This window comes from Schistosoma haematobium, chromosome ZW (genome assembly GCF_000699445.3).
Source record: "Schistosoma haematobium chromosome ZW, whole genome shotgun sequence".
In the NCBI taxonomy this organism is placed as follows: Eukaryota; Metazoa; Platyhelminthes; class Trematoda; order Strigeidida; family Schistosomatidae; genus Schistosoma; species Schistosoma haematobium.
Window position 1 is genome coordinate 85,486,226 of NC_067195.1, and position 18,638 is coordinate 85,504,863.

The following is an 18,638-nucleotide window of genomic DNA, read 5'->3' on the forward strand; positions in this document are numbered from 1 at the left end:
TACAATCTTGTTAGGCGATGAAAACCTGTGGAAGTTTTAGGGAAGTACATCATTCGGATGAATATTATGTCTTTTACTAATTACTATTCATCAGCAAGTATTATCTGAAACGTTATTTATGAAACAGGTATCTAGACAATACATTTATAAATGAATATAGATGAAAGCTAAGTGACTGATCTAATTAGATGTGATTTTCTTAGTTCTTCAGTCTATATAGGTTTTCTGAATAACCTTTAAAAATAATCCATAACACTTTATACTACTTAATAATATGTTTAGTAACATCAGTTGTAACAATTTAATAAGGTCAATGAACTTATTATTGCTTTTTCAACTTACAATTACGGTATTCATCATTACCTTCGATGATTTTAGCCCATGTAATTTAAAATCTCAACAGTTATTATTTTAATAGATCATGAGTCAGTTGAAGCTAGATCACCATGGAAAACCTGAATGCACTGGAAGGCCGTTTCGTTCTAATATGTGACTCCTCAGGAGTGCGCATCTGCAATCCGGCCACGTGAGATTCGAACCCAGTGTCTATCGGTCTTGCGCGCAAACGCTTAACCCCTAGGTCATTGAACTGCTATCCAATGGTGTTAATGTTTAACTTCAACTAATCCTTAACACAAATTCAATTGTTGTATCGATTATTTCAAAAATGTTTTCATGGAATTGTTACCTTTTACAAAGAAAAACAAGGGTATTAGAATTTTTGAAAGGTTTTATTTACTTCATTATTGTATTAGTTCATGTGCTTCTGTTTTCCTATAATCTTGCTTTATGTCATCACTTTTGTTTATTTAGTTTTTCTCATGTCAATACAGTGTGATTTTACCGAAACTCTTATATATTATAAATAACATAATGATGTACACTTTGGAATGAATGTTTTATTCTAATTTAGTATTTCATTAATTAATTAGAATCCGCATTAGAAACGTTGAAATACATTCAATTCAGTAGTTGACATGTATACGACTTTTATATTCAAACAACAACAACAATATCATTAGAACAACACATATAAGTGAACAATATTGTTTTCAATTAGATCGTTATCAGGCTTTACTCTAATATACATGAATATTTATACGAAAATTTTAAACCAATCAAGTCAATATGAGTCAATAATCACTATGAAATAGAATAAGTCATTACACATAAAATAGGTGAAAGTACAAGTTGATAGTAGTAGGAAGACAGGTGAACTGATAATAGTGAGAATAATAAAATACAATAACAAAACTCTTATCAATAGTTAATCGTTGGAAATAGAAGGTCAAATAAACATGGGTAAATAGACTAGGAATAGTAATCACAAAACATTAAAAATCATTACGTAATAAGATGTGTGTAAATAATTAGATAGTGAAGAATACAAAGAGGCGGAACATTACAAACAAATAATGGATGTCTTCATGCTATCAACTTGTACTTTTACCTATTATGTGTAATGACTTATTCTATCTCATAGTGGTTATTGACCCATATTGCCTTGATTGGTTTAAAATTTTCGTATAAATATTCATGTATATTAGAGTAAAGCCTGATGACGATCTAATTGAAAACAATATTGTTCACTTATATGTGTTGTTCTAATTTTCACAATGGGAATCTTTAATATTCAACAATATCATTATCATCGGTATCATCTTGTGTATTGTATAGTGAATAACCTTTCAAAATGACATGGTGGATAATAAGTTGTGTGGTGGATGAAAACAAAAGTGGGGATAAACAAATGTAAATGAATGGAAAATTATATAATTTGTTAGTAAAATCTGAGAACCATATAGTAAATACATCATTTGCAAAATATCAGTCGATCATCTTAGACTTTATTGTTCTTTCGTTTCCACACTAATCATTTTCTGTTCTCATTCTCTTTACTTCGATTTTCTTAATCTTCTGCTGCCAGGCATTTCACTTTCGATTAGTAATACATACTACTTATATCTGTCAACATCAGTAACACACACCACAATATAGTTGTTAGAATGTGTTTTTCTTATTATTTAGGGATTAAAATAATGGACTGTTTAATGATATTTGATCAGTTTGAGAATCAAATCTCCTTATGATTTGGTAGAATGAAAATGTAATATGCTGATGACTTTTATTGCTAACTTGATGATTACGATGAAATCTATTATGTTGGAATTGTCGATCTTCATAGAGCACATCACAACTCTATCTTCGTTAGGAAACTCTTAATACAGGCTTAATCTTGGTATGTAACTCTTCAGCAATCTACTTACAAAACATAATCAGAAGTTACGTACTAAGACTAAACAACTATTTAGTATTCTAGTAACCCCCAGGCTAAATCTACACAGCAACTTGAACATGAGAGAAAAGGAATGAAACATAGAAGGAACGCTTTACTCCAAAAGTTCATTTATGGCACAGGAAATCTAGTGTATTTATAACATTTTAGATGGCCTTGGGCTTCTAGAAAATTCTGAAACGCTATTACACATAGTAACACCATAGATAATCATCCAAACAGAAACTCGATATGTGACGTTTCACTTTCTAGATGTTTCTGGTACAACTTTTATTAAATGTTGATTGTATAATATATTTCTCAACGTTTCCAGATCCTTTTATTGCTTTTTGTTTTCAAGATCACTCCCAACAGATTTTTCACCAGTTACAGAAAAAAAAAGAATCTGTATTAGTCCCGTCAACGATCATCTCTCAAGAATTGATAATCAATATCATTTATCAGTAATAAATCATTTGACATTTGAAAAGGAAACCTATGACGCATTCAGTACTATTTCCCATCATTATAAATTGACAAGCAAATAAAACAACCAATTAGAATATCTGAAAACATTTTTGACGAAAGGTAAACATAACCCAAGGTTATTTCACAAGAATGAACCAATCATAATTCAAATCAAATTATTGACCCAATCATTCAAACACCTATTAATCGATTATATATATATATGTATATAATATTAAGAGACATGTCAATCAGAGAACATGTATTATATATGATGTTGTACATGATTATTATTTAATACAAATGACAAAGACATTATCTTTAATTCTTCAACCATTCAGTATTCTATTCATTAGTTTAGCTTTAATAATAAATCATTGGAATTGTGGCGGATTATTTACATCATGTTTAAGAAATTATCAAACCACTTCAATATTATTAATATTATTCTTTTTCTTGGTATAGTACTTTTAACTATTGCATTTATACTTGATTTAATAACTATCTGTTCTGAATCACTTGATTCAAATGCTTCATATTCTACAATTCGTTTCATTATATTAATATGTGGTTTAATGAATATACTTTTAGCTATTCTTATTTATTCATTACAAATAGATCGTCAATTTTCTCGTTTAATATGTACAATTGGTATTGTATTTGCAATACAAGTTGCTTTACTTAATTTATTATTCTCTTCTTGTATTCATAGAAATCATCATTCTGAACCAATAGTTCATTGAATGGATGAATAATTCTATGTAAGTTATTCTGTTTGTATGTTGATATTACATTCCATTAATTCTTTGTTAAGTTTTAAAGCTTCATGTTTAAACTTATTGCTAACATTGTTGTTGTTGTTGTGTTTTTTTTCATAACAACTACCTGGTTCTAGTTTATACTTTATTCCCCACCCCATCCCACCCCCATTAAGCTATGTATTTATATATTCTTTTATATTATAATGCTAGTATTTTACTTACAATATAAATACTGTTATATCTGACTTTTCATTATATAATCCATTCTGTTTTAGTGATCGACTGATATGAACGATATAAAAAAAACAACCCATTAAAGATCAAAACCTTTGCTATTTGCTGTTGCACAGCTACTTTTCTCACTACTAGCTTAAAATCTTCTTTATGTGATTTAGTGCGAAGTAGTTAACTAATGATATACTTAATCTCGACACAATACTGTCGTTCATGTTTAAAGCTTGTCAAATAACATGTGAATTTCAAAAAGAATCTGAATACTACCATTTATTTGAATTAACATAGGTTTTTAACCAGAACTATTTATCTTTACTAACAGTTAGCTTGACAAAGCTTTAAATCATAAACTGGCCACTATTAAAAATCAGGAAGCAATCGGTAGCTGTTCCGTCCTAGTATGAGCCTCCTCACCAGTCCACGTCTGCGACCTCGCTATAGAGATTCAAACTCAGGACTTTCAGTCTGGTACACGATCGCCTAACCCACAGATTACTGAACCGACATCCATTTGTGTACATAATTAATGTCAGTCCATTTACAGTATTGTGTTACCATGATACCCTATTTTGATAATAATCAAATTGGTTAAATTAATCCACTAGACTAATCTAAGCCACTCATTGTAATTTGGTAACCAAGTCCCGACACATACAACTAACCTCCAGTCACATTTTCATTTTGTAGTTTAATAATGCTATCCAAAATGAGGTAGATAAAGTGGTTTATGTAGACGCAATTTAGTCAATGAGAGCCGCGTAATTTAAAAGCTGGTCCACTCAGACAGATTTCGAATAATAGAAACTTTTATTTATGGGCTATGTAGTATGCCTACGTTGTTTTATTTGAGTGAATACATTCATATCATCCGTATACCAAGAACTTACCTTATCCAAATAATTAGATTCATTCATGCTCTTTTGTTTACATTTGTCTTTATGATATAAATCTCTCTCCATAAACAAAGTATATCATAGATGATTTAATACTGTCATGAAACATTATGACAGCGTCTCAAAAATGAAAAATGTTTCTTACCGAAACGAAGGATTCGATATATGTGATGTCCTCTTTTTGCTTCTTTCCCATCTCTCTCAAATCTTGTACTTAGTAGAAGATATTTCATTCGCACCTAACTTTCATCAGCTCATCATGGTTTATAGGGTTAAACAAAATAAGAATACAACAAATCGGTTCTGGGTATTCACAATGAATCGAGTTTATACATATGGCCAGTTACATTCAGCGTACAATCCGGAACAAATATGTACCACCCCAAGTTCTTAGAAATGAGATATTAATGTTGTTATTGTGTAACCTTTTAAAACAAAATCGGTTAACTGAGTACAGATAAGATAATAAGTAAGGATGAATGATTAGTATCAAGAGAGGAGTGGTGTTATATCCTAGTAAAGACTAAGTTACGGGTAACTTTTGTGAACTATTAATGGACTAATATTATCTATATATTCTTATGGTATAACTATTCAGTAATTAGATGATATATATCTATATTCCTCTTATTATGAGCTTCATTTTCACTTATAGACTATTATGATACGATATACTATTCTTAAATTATGTTCAGTTTCACAATTACTGTCTCCCACGTTCACAGCCACTTTTTGGCTTGATCTTGTACAAATATTATTTCCTATTTCATGGTGTAATGTGCTCTGTTTGTCTTGTATATAAACCAAGTTTTTGAAATAAATGATTCGCATAGTGAAAGCTGTTATTGGTGTTCTGGACTCAACTGGCAGGGCTAGAAGGACAAAGGACCAATAAGGACACTAGTTTGCTCATACCGGTTGGAAGTCATTGGTTTGGCACATTACTAAGATTGTATAAGTCGTATATCGATTAACGAATAAATCATGCGATAATTAGCCGGGCTTGATGTCATAAGCTGCTTAATCAACATTTATGAAATTAACCGGATGAAAAACAAAGGAAGTGAATTAGTGGTAACATCAGAAAGAGCGAAAAAGAGTCAGAATTGAAAAATGAAGTTAGAGACGAAGCGGATAATTACTTATGTTTTAGGTGATCTCTATTAATTTGTCTAAAGCAGATATGAAAAGGATGAATAACAGCTGGAAAGGATTGCCCAGGACAGGGTTGGATGGAGAGTGCTGGTGGGCGGCCTATGCTTCTCGACGAGGAGTAACAGGCGTAAGTAAGTAAGTATTAATGTGTCATATTTTGTGCATAAGTGTACTGCTCTATTACGAAAAATCGATTCTGTTCAACAATCAGTTTGTCTTCTAATATCATTTCATTTAAGAGTTGGCATTAATAGTTCTTTCTTAAGATGACCACGTTGTATCTTTGTACATTATTCTTAAAATTTTAATAATTCCAAACGTGTTCATTATACTTCAAAACAATCCTACTGTAGTGATTTGGAATAAAACTGGTTTGTCAGGGTTATGAATTGAACTAAGCATTGATTACTGCTACTGATCTAATTATTTGCTATGATTGCGGAATAACTTCCACCTGCTACTCATTGAAACGTAACAAGAGTGGTTTATCAATATACGGAAAAAAATGTGTTGAAGATTACTTTACTCATGAGCCATTAATTAAAAGACATCCAGAACAATAAATAATGATAAATATCACTTGGTATTGTTCACTTGAATTTTCACACTATCCATCTTTGCTTATAATGCTTGTGAATTAAGGCAATATCGAGGCAATACACATAGTGTGCACATATGCCAATAAGAGACTGATCAATTGCAGTCCTAAACAACAATGGGAAGATTCAATTGAACAGTAACAAGTGAATTTAAACTTCACCCCATTGCACAAGCAGGTGGCCATTAGGACTCAGTAGCTAGATGGTTAACACGGTGGCGTTTGAAGAGAATGGTACTGGGTTCGAGTCCCAGAGTGGACATCAACTCTTAGGTGCAAGTACATCCAGAGTCATAAATAGGACGAAATGTGCGTATTGGATTCCACGGTTAGCCACTATCCGTCTTTGCTTATAACAATAAATGTAGTTTTATATGTCTAATCAATTTTGAACTTATAATTAATTAATAGTCTAATGTATGCATATAATTTCTAAAATCATTAAATGAACTTACTTGGCTGAGAAATATATTATTCGTCACTAAATTACGTTTGTTTTCTTAACAACTTCTCCTACAAAAATATATTTGAACTTCAACTAGACAATTGTTTATCCTTTGTTTTCGTTTATACATATCTGGCATAGGCATAAAATATCAGATTATCTCATACTTGTGAAGTATACATTTATGTTAATTACCTTAATTTTTATGGTGTTAGAATACATTAGGATAGGAGTGTGGAAAACTATACAATTTACACGATTTGTAATGATATTTAATCCATACAACTGTGTTGTAGTGTAACATTTTTAAGGTCATTATCATTTTCACATCTGGCCAAGTTATTTCTCACTGATTATATATATATATATATATATATATATATATATATATATATATATATATATATATATATATATATATATTAGAACGGGCTGGCGCAACTATTGGACAGGCCATCTCAGCCATGAACTTGAATAAGTTGAGTGCATGATCGCTTCTCCCTAGAGGTGGTAGAAAAGTTATTTACTTACTTACGCCTGTTACTCCCAATGGAGCATAGGCCGCTGACCAGCATTCTCCAACCCACTCTGTCCTGCGCCTTCTTTTCTAGTTCCATCCAATTCTTGTTCATTTCTCTCATGTCTATTTCCATTTCTCGGCGTAATGTGTTCTTTGGTCTTCCTCTTTTCCTTTGTTTAGCCTTGAGGATTCCATGTGAGGGCTTGTCTTGTGACGCAGTTCGGTGCTTTCGTCAATGTGTGTCCTATCCACTTCCAGCGCTTCTTCCTGATTTCTTACTCCGCTGGGATCTGGTTTGTTCTCTCCCACAGTACGTTGTTGCTAATAGTGTCCGGCCAACGGATCCGAAGTATTTTGCGTAGACAACTGTTAATAAACACCTGTATTTTCTGGATGATGGCTTTCGTAGTTCTCCAGGTTTCTGCCCCATACAGTAGAACTGTCTTGACATTTGTATTGAAAATTCTGACCTTGGTGTTGGTTGACAGACAGTTGCTTTGAATTCCAGATGTTCCTCAGTTGTAAATATGCTGCTCTTGTTTTGCCGATCCGCGCCTTCACATCTGAATCAGATCCACCCTGTTCATCAATAATGCTGCCCAAATACGTAAAGGTTTTTACATCTTCCAAATCTTCTCCGTCAAGCGTGATTGGATTGGTGCATTCTGTGTTGTATCGGAGAATCCTGCTTTTCCCATTGTGTATATTGAGACCTACTGCTGCTGAGGCTGCTGCCACGCTGTTCGTCTTTTCCTGCATCTGTTGTTGCGTTTGGGATAGAAGGGCCAGATCATCTGCGAAGTCTAGATCGTCCAACTGCATCCGAGATGTCCATTGTATCCCGTGCTTCCCTTCAGATGTTGACGTCTTCATGATCCAGTCGATCGCCAGGAGAAAGAGAAAGAGTGAGAGTAAGCAACCTTGCCTGACAACGGTCTTTACCTCGAACGAGTTTGTCAACTGTCCTCCATGCACAATTTTGCAGTTTAATCCATCATAGGAATTCCGTATGATATTGACTATCTTCTGAGGCACGCCGTAGTGTCGAAGAAGCTTCCATAGTGTTGTTCTGTCCACTCTATCAAATGCCTTTTCGTAGTCAATGAAGTTGATGTAGAGTGATGAATTCCATTCAATTGATTGTTCCACAATGATCCGTAGAGTTGCGATTTGGTCTGTACACGATCTACCCTTACAGAATCCTGCCTGTTGGTCTCGAAGTTGGGCGTCTACACAGTCCTTCATCTTGCTTAACAATACACTGTTGAAAACTTTTCCTGGTATTGAGAGAAGAGTGATGCCCCTGTAGTTATCACAGTTGCTGAGATCTCCTTCCTTCGGAATTTTGGTCAGAAGTCCTTCTTTCCAGTCTGTTGGTCCTTGTTCCTCATCCCAAATCTTATTGAAGAGAATGTGGAGTATCCTTGCAGTTACCGCTACGTCTGCTTTTAGTGCCTGTGCTGGGATGTTATCTGGTCCTGCTGCTTTGTCACTCTTGATTTGTCTGATGGCCATGCTGATTTCTTCAATTGTTGGTGGGCCAACATTGATTGGGAGGTCCGTGTGTGCTGCTTCGATGTTGGGTGGGTTCAGTGGAGCTGGTCGATTCAAGAGTTCTTTGAAGTGTTCTACCCACCTGTTTTGTTGCTCTTCAATGTTGGTGATTACATCGCCTTCCTTGCTTTTCACTGGTCGTTCTGGTTTGCGGCGATTTCCAGACAGTTTATTTGTCGTGTCATACAGTTGTCTCATGTTTCCTTCTCTTGCAGCCATTTCCGCCGTCGTTGCTAAATCTTCCACATATTTACGTTTGTCGGTTCGGATGCTCCGCTTCACTTGTTTGTTTACTTCTGTGTATTCAGCTTGTGCCTTGGCTTTTTCTGCTCTTGTTCGACTGGTATTGATTGCTGCTTTCTTGTCCCTCCTTTCTTGAATCTTATCCAGTGTATCAACAGTGATCCATTCCTTGTGATGGTGCTTCTTGTGACACAGGACCTCATGACATGTTGAAGTGATTGCTTCTTTGATCCCCTTCCAGTTGCTCTCCACAGTAGTTCCTTCTCCATTGAGTAGATCATGAAAGGCCTGAAACTTATTGCTGAGGACTATCTTGAATTGGTTGAGTTTGTTAGTATCCTGAAGAAAGACCGTACTGAACTTTTGTGATATTGTCTGCCCCGTTGTCCAGTGCTTCTTGAGTTTCAATTTCATCTTGGCGACCAGCAAGTGATGATCTGATGCTATATCAGCTCCTCTCTTGGTTCTCACGTCCTCTATAGTCCTCCTGAACGTTTTGTTGATGCAGATATGGTCGACTTGGTTTCGTGTGGTGTGATCCGGTGAAGTCCATGTGGTTGTGTGAATGCGTTTATGTGGGAATATGGTGCCGCCTATGACCAGCTTATTGAAGGCACATAGATTTGCAAATCTCTCACCATTTTCTTTTCTTTCTCCCAGTCCGTGTCATCCCATGATGTCTTCATATCCAGTGTTGTCCGTTCCAACCTTGGCGTTGAGACCTCCCATCAGAATAGTCAGGTCCTTTTGGTCGAAAAGTCATTCAGTCGATATCATCACCGTGTGAAGACTATGTCCAAGAGAGGCTAAGAACTTCTTCAGAATATCTGATGGGGTCCCTAATGTCCTGTAATAAAGCTAATGCAATGGAGGTTTATAACAGTTTGCAATCAAATGACGTTGTCGATGACCCTATTTCTAAGTTTACCCGATTGATATACGGTGCATTAAGGTCACCTACTTCAAGGCTTCTACCCCTATTACACCAGGACTTAAGTTGGCTTAGGAGGAAGTCATCTACTACACATTCTGGACTGCGGTATACTACAACTAATTCAATATCTTACCGTTTACATTTCAGCCTGCAACGCACCAGTTTACATGTCCCTGCGTTGTGTGCCACCGTCTCAAAAGCTCGTATGGTTAAAGTACTTTTTGTGTGCTAGATAACTCCACATCCCCTACTGTTTAATCTATCAGCCCTACTGGATAAAATACCAGTCAACTGGATTTCATTATCAAACACTTCTGACGCTAACCAAGTTTCTGGGACAGCAATGACATCCGGTTTTCCTTTATCCACCATTGACTTGAGCTCCGCCATTTTATTTAGTAGGCTGCGAGCGTTTGTGTAGCACACCTTTAATTTTGTGAAGAACTTTCCCTTACCACTCAGATTGGTTTGGGGATCGTTTTTCTTCGAACGTTCACAATTTGAAAACTCTTAAGTACTAGATTTCTTTCACCGTTTCGGCGGTGCTCATTTATTCCTACTTCTGCCGACCGTCTCTTAATACGATCAGCTAAGCTGAGATCCTCACGGACGTATATTCCGGATCCAATCATTTTACGCGAGTTTTCCAGTATCAGGTTTCTTTCTTCAGCCGAAGCAAAGGTAACCTTTAAGAGGCGGCTTTTATGCGTACTTCCAGAATCCACCTTCTGTGATATTCTATAAAGCTTACAGACGCCAACTACTGAAACTGTTTCTGGGAGTAGCTTGCTTATTAAGGACTTAATGTGACCGAAGTCGTGCTCAAATCCAGCCTCCGGTTCCTTATCGGAAGATTCTCTTAACTTATGAAAAATGACTGGCCTGTCAGCTAGGTCCGTTTTAACACAGAAATTTTAATTCTTGAAATCTTATCTTCCCTGCAATCTGATTCCGAATTGGCATCAAATGCAGAGGTCTTACTCTGTTTGCTTACTTTTCTTTTTCTGGGTGTGACTGTAGGCCAATCATTTACCTTATTTTGACTCTTGATCACATCCTCTACACCACTCAGACTTTACTCCCCCATAGTCTGTTTTGCGTTGATATGCGAATCCGGAATTGAAACCATAGATTCACAAACCTTAGTGCTGCCTGTAATTTGTTTATTCTCAGCGTGCTTTTTCTTTTTCCATGTAACAATGACTACATCTGTGTGCTTGTTATCCGCTCCTATAATAGGGTCCATCTTGATGGTCTCATTCAGATCCATATTTGGGCTCGTGATAACGCTCTCTGTTTCCTCGAAGGCTGAATTTCGCTCATCTACTGCTGCCTTTTTTATCTGAGGGCAATTTTGTAGCTATGTTCAGCAGCTCAGTCGCCTCAAGAATCATCAGAGACTTTATAGAACAGCACAGCCAACGTGATCGTGACTTGCAGCACAATTTGTATGCAGCCGATATGAGTCCGGTGTACATATAGTGATACCACTTATTGAAGTTTTCACATTGTATTCCATCATCGACCGCGAAATAGCATACAGGGCTTTCACAACGATGTTTTACCTGCACCATAAAATTGTTTAGTGATCTCACAGGAAGAACAACAACGAAAACTGACCTCTAGAATGTGTCTTTTAAGGCCCTATAGGTGATAGACGTTGGACATTTAAAAAAGACAGAGATTTGTATGCTGCTCTAGCTAACATAAATAAAAAAATCCGACTTCAGTAAATATAAAAAGACCTTAACACCTTTAGATACAAACAATACTAAATGATATACTCAATAAGGAAAAAAACCAATGCCTTTTTTCTATCTGTACTCAAAAAGTACAAATGATAAATTTACTTTAGAAAAAACGATAATCTTGGAGACTAATTTAACTGAAATAAAGTCAATTAAAGTAAAAACATTAGTCTTGATGCGTAATTAAACGAACAATACTACAAAATATACTCAGAGGAAAAAAGCTACTCTCCTTTTTAAATAGAGCATAATGTGAAACAACATTTAGCTTACGGTAGTATCAAAAAAGTGGTTAGTTTTGTGACATCGGAATTGTGGAAATATGCCACTCGTCAAATAGACATATGAACTAATCTACTAAGATTTTAACTAAACAAAAGGTCAGTTCTATTTAACTTACGCTTCGACTAGTTGAAGTCTGTCTAACAATGTTAAATGCCACAAATGAAAGAGCAAATCAAAAATAAAAGTCATGCTGCTCATGTTATGATATTTACGTTGATATACACCATGGACATGTTTCCCGAAGAACAAATAATGAACAGTCTCCTTCATGGAGGCTAATCAACACTAATGAAATACTGTTCTAAGTTCCAAAGTAATTTTTTATCGGGTATTGAATATTACGATGCAGTGGACAACTTTGTATCCCTAGTTCGAAAGTATTCAGAAGAGGATAAACATAGATCCATATGAATTAGAAGATAAAACATTGTTTTTGATGAAATTTCGTTCTCTGAACTGGATGGTTGGGTCATATTTTAAAACAAAGGACTCACGATCAAATCATCCAGCTGTATTACATACCTTCTCCACCATCACAAAACATTGTTGTCTGGTGTCAAGGGCTGCCGCTTGTGAATGCTTATATACATGAACTGCATGCTCTTCGGCTTGTGTAGTTTGTGTATGTAAGTTATACCCGAAGGGTACGCCTGGGGCTCCACTGGACTGAGCTAGATTAGACAGTCTGCCGCATGATGAAAACATGTCTGTCCTTTACATGAACGAAAACACAGGCCTGCTCAAATTAAAAAAGTTCATTCACGTACCTGGATGTATTATGAGCCTAAACGTACATTTCTGTTCCTCTGGTGTGCATATACCGTGTAAGATGTAGCAAATACGAGTGAAGAGAGTGGTGAGCATCAACCCTCCAAAAGGGGCGAGTATGAATGTGTGTTTGCCATAAGATGCATAAGTTAATACCTATATGTTACCGATGTATGTGTAACGTATACTAGTACCATATGTGACTCTCGCACACCAATACCCATGGGGTTCTAACAGTTTTCAATCGTAATTCTTAAGTGAGGCTTGACCAACCCCTCATGGATGGCTGGTACACCATGTACTGAATGAATCATAACTCAGTGCCTCATACAATTTGTAATGTCAGATCATGGTGGAAATCGCATCCCTGTTTTGAAAAATTCTCAGTCATATATTATTGTTGTTATTGTGTTCATCGATAACAGATTATGCTAATAATGTCAAAAATTGTACAAAAATCTCTATAAGAACTTTAAATGTCACTTCATTTTATTTAATGCAAACTGAATGACACAAAATTACTTCTTTAATTACTTGATCCTGAGCATACAAAAACATAAAGAAATGGTAGAACGACACAGTGTATTAATGGACATAGATTTAATTGAGAAATTATTAGATATCTGGATTGAAGAATCTAAGAATTTCCAAAATGGTCTGTAATGCTGAATAGATCTTCAAAATAAATAGCTCTGTATATCTTTGACATAGACGCTGAACCTATCAGTTTTACTGTACATACCCCTAGTTGGAGATACTTGATCAAGCATAAGTACAAGAAAACGTTTAGGTATCATATGATGGGTATCTCCTAAGACAACCAGTTAATTTGGATTCCATCAAATAAAATACATAGTTCTTTAATCCGAATGTATGTTTACACACAATCATTCCTGACGCCTGGTTTTACTGGGTTTGGGATCGCTGTATAAAAAGAGATTTTGGGCAGAAGTGTTGTTAAACCCTGTGTACCCATGACCTCTTCAGGTGATATTTTAATCGATATTCAGTCAATATACATATCTATGTAAGTTTAATGTATCAGTCCATATGAGATATATTATTCGATCACATGAATAGAGCAGTTAGTTCAAATACTTATAAAAACAATAGTTTGTGAAGATATTTAGTTACAAATAAGGTCATCAGAAAAGTTTGATTTAGTACTTTTAGAATATTTCGGAATAGCATTCCTTTCACTTGTCTTCCGTCTTCTCATTTGCGACTTGGAGGGTTCTAGCGTTCAAGTGCTCAAGTTATACGCGGTATATTAAGAATCTAAGTTGTAGAAATAACAGAATAATTTCAAAGTGTTTACTTCTGTTTGTTTAAAACGACGATGAAGATTGAACGGTTACACCATTAAACTACGACACCCGACACTACTACTACTACTATTCGACACTTCTAACTGACACTTGTGCTGATGATTTCGTTCAGAAGAACGATGAAAGCTCCACGACCAAACTATCCAGCTCAGAGAACAAACTCCATCAAAAACTCGACACTACTTAAGAGCTATTAAAATCTATCATCAATCGAGTTTTTAAAATGTTTGATATATTTATATCTCATTACAGAACATTATTTTAGCTTAAGTAAATGAAATCCAAAACAACAAAAAAAGAGAAAATTTTCTTTGCTGAATTACGTTACACTAAATATATGTTTCCGAGTTATATTCAGTTGGCAACAAAAATTTCTTTCGAGTTAATATTCACCAATAAATATTTACTTATAATGAGATAAGTAAAGTTTAAATCGATATATATGAGAAATTTCAATTAACTTTTTATTGATTTTTATAATTAATAAAACTAAAAGATTACTGATTTAATTTAAAAAAAATAATCGATTAATATCAGAAGGGATTTTTGTGGATATTATAGTAATTTCAATAGTTGAGATCACGAGTCAATTCAAGCTAGATCACCATGGAAAACATGAAAGCACTGGATGGCTGTTTTTCTCCTCCTATTGTGGGACTCCTCAGCAGTGCGCATCAACGATCCCGCCTCGCGAGATTCGAACTCAGGACCTACCAGTCTCGAGCGCGAGCGCTTAAACACTAAACGACTGAGCTGGCCGGCATCCAACGGTGTTAATGCCCAACTTAGAGTCTCGCGAGGCTAAGGAGTCCCACAATAGGACGAAACGGCCGTTCGGTGCTTGCAGGATTTCCATGGTGGTCTAGCTTCAATTGACCCATGACCTCAACTATTGAAACAATCGATTAAACAATTTTACTAAATGGTGTAAATCTTTATTAAAATAAATTATCCCCAGTTAGAATTATGGACTCATTAAGAGAAAAAATAGCTTTAAACTTTATAGTACATGTATTTCTTCAGGATTATTATCTCACCATTTGTTAGTCTTACTTAGGTGTGTGCTACTGAAGTCGATAGATATGAGTAGTATGTATCATCAATCGAAAGTAAAATATCTGGAGTCAGAAAGTTAAGAAGATCAAAGAAAAGAGAATGAGATCAGAGAATAACTGATGTGAAAACGAGGAAGCAATGAAGTCTGAGACGATCGACTGATATTTTGCAAATGAAGTATTTACTAACAGATTCTGTTATGTTGTATTCAAATACATTCACTTGTTCCCAGTTTGTGTTCACGTTCACTACAATGTCATTACCTAGTTACTATTCAAAATAAATATATGTCCGAATGTTTATACTTAGACTTCTACAGTATAACTGATTTTATCGATCGTCAATCTCATTAACTCTCAGTAACAACAAGACAGAGAGAGAGAGAGAGAAAGAATAACTAAGTACCAAGTATTTTAAATGAAGATATTTCTAATTAATTATGTTGTGTTAGGGTATTTAATGAATTGAATTGCTCTTTTTATTGAAAAAAAAGTCTGTAAAATGGTTATTCTTTCTAATTACAACATTCCATTCTAATGGTTCTAATAGTAGAATCAATATTATCATCCGACCGGTGTATACCTAATCAATTACATAATGGAATAATAAAGATGGTTGTGTAATTTAACATCATATTGTTGCCTTTTTCAACAGTTTAGTATTTCCAACACAAAATATTACTAAACTCCGACACAATTCATGTTTCCTAGACAATTAAATTTTGATTTTTCACAAATTACGTATAAACAAAAGTGTTTCCAAGAACGGCAATTAACTTGTATTTATCTCCGTCAGTAAATATTTATGACCAGATTCAATGTTCAAATTGTAATCATCACAGATTGTTGGAAATTCAGGTTAATATGAATCAAAGTGATTATGAGATTAACAGATAAATGGAGACAATGGTCTACAGTAATTTTTCTACGCTACTACAGATCAAATCAGCTTGACTACTCGTTTCTTCAATGTAGTTGATTTCGATAGAATATGTCAAACCAACAACAACATTTTATTTTCCTTTCAAATTGTGACGTGGGATAAGAACCTAATGCAATTAGTTCTATCACATTCATTCTCCGTGTGACTCCAGAATTACCCTCTACATTTCCATCATTCTTCAAGCGTTCAACTAATAACTGAAATCTGCTTTGAATTGTCACACAAGATTCACCAATGATAGCTACTGCATTAATGTAAATTCATTTGAAATCGCATCATGTTTTATGCTGATTACGTGTAATTGGGAATGTTATGAAAAGTTTATGTTATGTTTTGTGTAATGTCCAACTGTGAATAGAATTAAGTAGGCTGTAATCTAGAGAAAACATTCATTTGTTCTTCTGTGTGATGTCAAATAAAAAGTTGGACAGGTAAATAGAAAAATATTCACATTTGGTGAATGTGCGTTCTAGTTTATCGGTCAATGATCAAAGTTTGAGATGTGTATACAAAACGAGCTATTATCGAAGAAGCAAAAATGGTGAACATATTTAAGGTTCCAATTATAACCATCACAAATATTCAGAAATTTAGGTTAACATGAATCAAGTGATGCAAATATACTACTTTAATTTATTATTATTGAATACTTTTGATTCTCCGATTTTCTTTCTATTCTTTTTTAATCATAGTCTTTGTTGGAAGTGGATAGGACATACATTGAAGAAATCATCAAACTGCAACACGAGGCAAACCCTAACTTGGAATTCTGAAGGGAAATGGAAAAGATGTAGGCCAAAGAACACACTACGTCCGGAAATAGAAGCAGATATGAAAAAGGATGAACAAGAACTGGAAACAACTGGAAAGCATTGCTCAGGACAGAGTTGGATGGAGAGTGCTGGTGGGCTGCCTATACTTCTCCATGATGGAAAACAGGCGTAATTAAGTAAATATTCATATTCTTTAGTGTTTACTCTTTAATATTAACTCTATTGTAACTGAATTGATTTCATTACTAATCAACTTGCTGATACAATAATGTAAACTTTTGGTAATACAGATTTCTATCAGTTTATATTTTAATTTTCAATAAGCAATCGAAGTTATGCGCTGGTTTGGTTATATGTGAAAACAAAAAACCACGTCCTTCTATTCTTACGTTGTTAATCTACGTATAGCTTGATGCCGAATTGACAGAAATCATTTTCAACTGATCGTTATTTTATTGTAGAATAATTTATCATTTAATCAGTTTTAATCTCTTAAAACATATTACACTGAATTAAATGTTATGAAACCATTTACTCAAGGATCTCAATTATCTTCCTCAGTTATTTCTATCAGTGATATTATTTTCTGTGGTCCGTCGAATGTCACGTGACAAAATTGCTTATCAGGATACCAACTTTAATGACTTTATCCATGTGCTAAACCAGTAATGTGTCAAAAAGTACTAACAACCTCGAGTCAACTCTGAGTTTTTATTGGTCACTTCAGGTGTTAATCGAGTGTTTACTATTACTTAGGATAACTAAAGGTAAAAGAGAAAAACAGGACACCACGCAAATCTAAGTGTTGGTATCGACAATGTTTATTTTCCACTATGGGGAATTTGTCAAAATGTTATATGGGATTATAAAATTACATTTAATAAATTTTACAATCAAAGAATGAGGGTTATGCAGACTGTCATAGTGGTTAACCTAAATGAAAGTGGATATGTGTATTAAAGCTCTTTAATGTGTGGGTTCCTAAAGGTGAACGTAAGCCAGATAACAGCTTGATCCCTAAACATATGATGAACTCTAGCCACATACCTCCTCGATAATCATTGTTGAGGAATATCTATGGAGTAAAACAACTGGTTCAAAAAAGCTAAAGCTATCCCAACTAACCAGTTGAAACCTGGCCTCTGTGTAAAAAAGATTCATATTCACTCCCTTATTTTACCATTTCCCAATTGTCTTTACTTTTACAAACAGTTAATGTCATTTATTCTCTTATTGTTTTAAAATCATTTCTATATTCTTAAAGTAAGCATTGTCTTCTATAGATTTTTGTTTCTTATTGCATCCAAGACTATTACATAAGTTATATTCAGTACTTAAAACACAAGCGATTGTCTTTGATAACATTGTTCCATGATGTAACACTCCTATTTTTTTCCATAGATTGTCATATTTAAAAGTAACTAAGATCGCTAGTCAAGTTTTGATAAGCTTGAATCTAATTGACAGTGTTACATAGTCATCATATCCTAGGACTGAGATGTACGGTGATGAAATAGTAAATATCAAATAAACATTATCGAATATCCTGGTCTATATCAAATATAACCAATCGGACAATGTATACGTCAGTAAACATTTTAAGAGTGAATATATCTGTTAACCAGTTTCAAACCATATTCAAGTATTCATCCATATAA

General features: G+C 34.5%; 1 protein-coding gene across 2 annotated transcripts; it reads left to right on the plus strand.

Moving 5' to 3' along the window:
- Positions 1-2,992: 2,992 nt before the first annotated feature.
- Positions 2,993-17,285, plus strand: SMPD2_7 (Sphingomyelin phosphodiesterase 2, neutral membrane (Neutral sphingomyelinase)). 2 transcript variants are annotated; one of them, XM_051212547.1, is made up of 3 exons: positions 3,003-5,749; positions 5,785-5,921; positions 16,900-17,285. In XM_051212547.1, the coding sequence occupies exons 2-3, from the start codon at positions 5,815-5,817 to the stop codon at positions 17,150-17,152; spliced, it is 360 nt and encodes a 119-aa protein (XP_051072735.1). In that variant the 5' UTR covers positions 3,003-5,749; positions 5,785-5,814; the 3' UTR covers positions 17,153-17,285. The 2 variants fall into 2 exon arrangements, with proteins under 2 accessions (XP_051072734.1, XP_051072735.1); XM_051212548.1 differs by lacking the exon at positions 5,785-5,921 and having other exon boundaries at positions 2,993-3,504.
- Positions 17,286-18,638: the final 1,353 nt, after the last annotated feature.

Bases quoted from the DNA above. Each gene is read 5' to 3' on its own strand.
- SMPD2_7 (XM_051212547.1), top strand. From the start codon at position 5,815: ATGAAAAGGATGAATAACAGCTGGAAAGGATTGCCCAGGACAGGGTTG. The intron at 5,922-16,899 runs GTAAGTATTAAT...TTTTAATCATAG, and splicing joins GGAGTAACAGGCGTAAGTAA to TCTTTGTTGGAAGTGGATAG.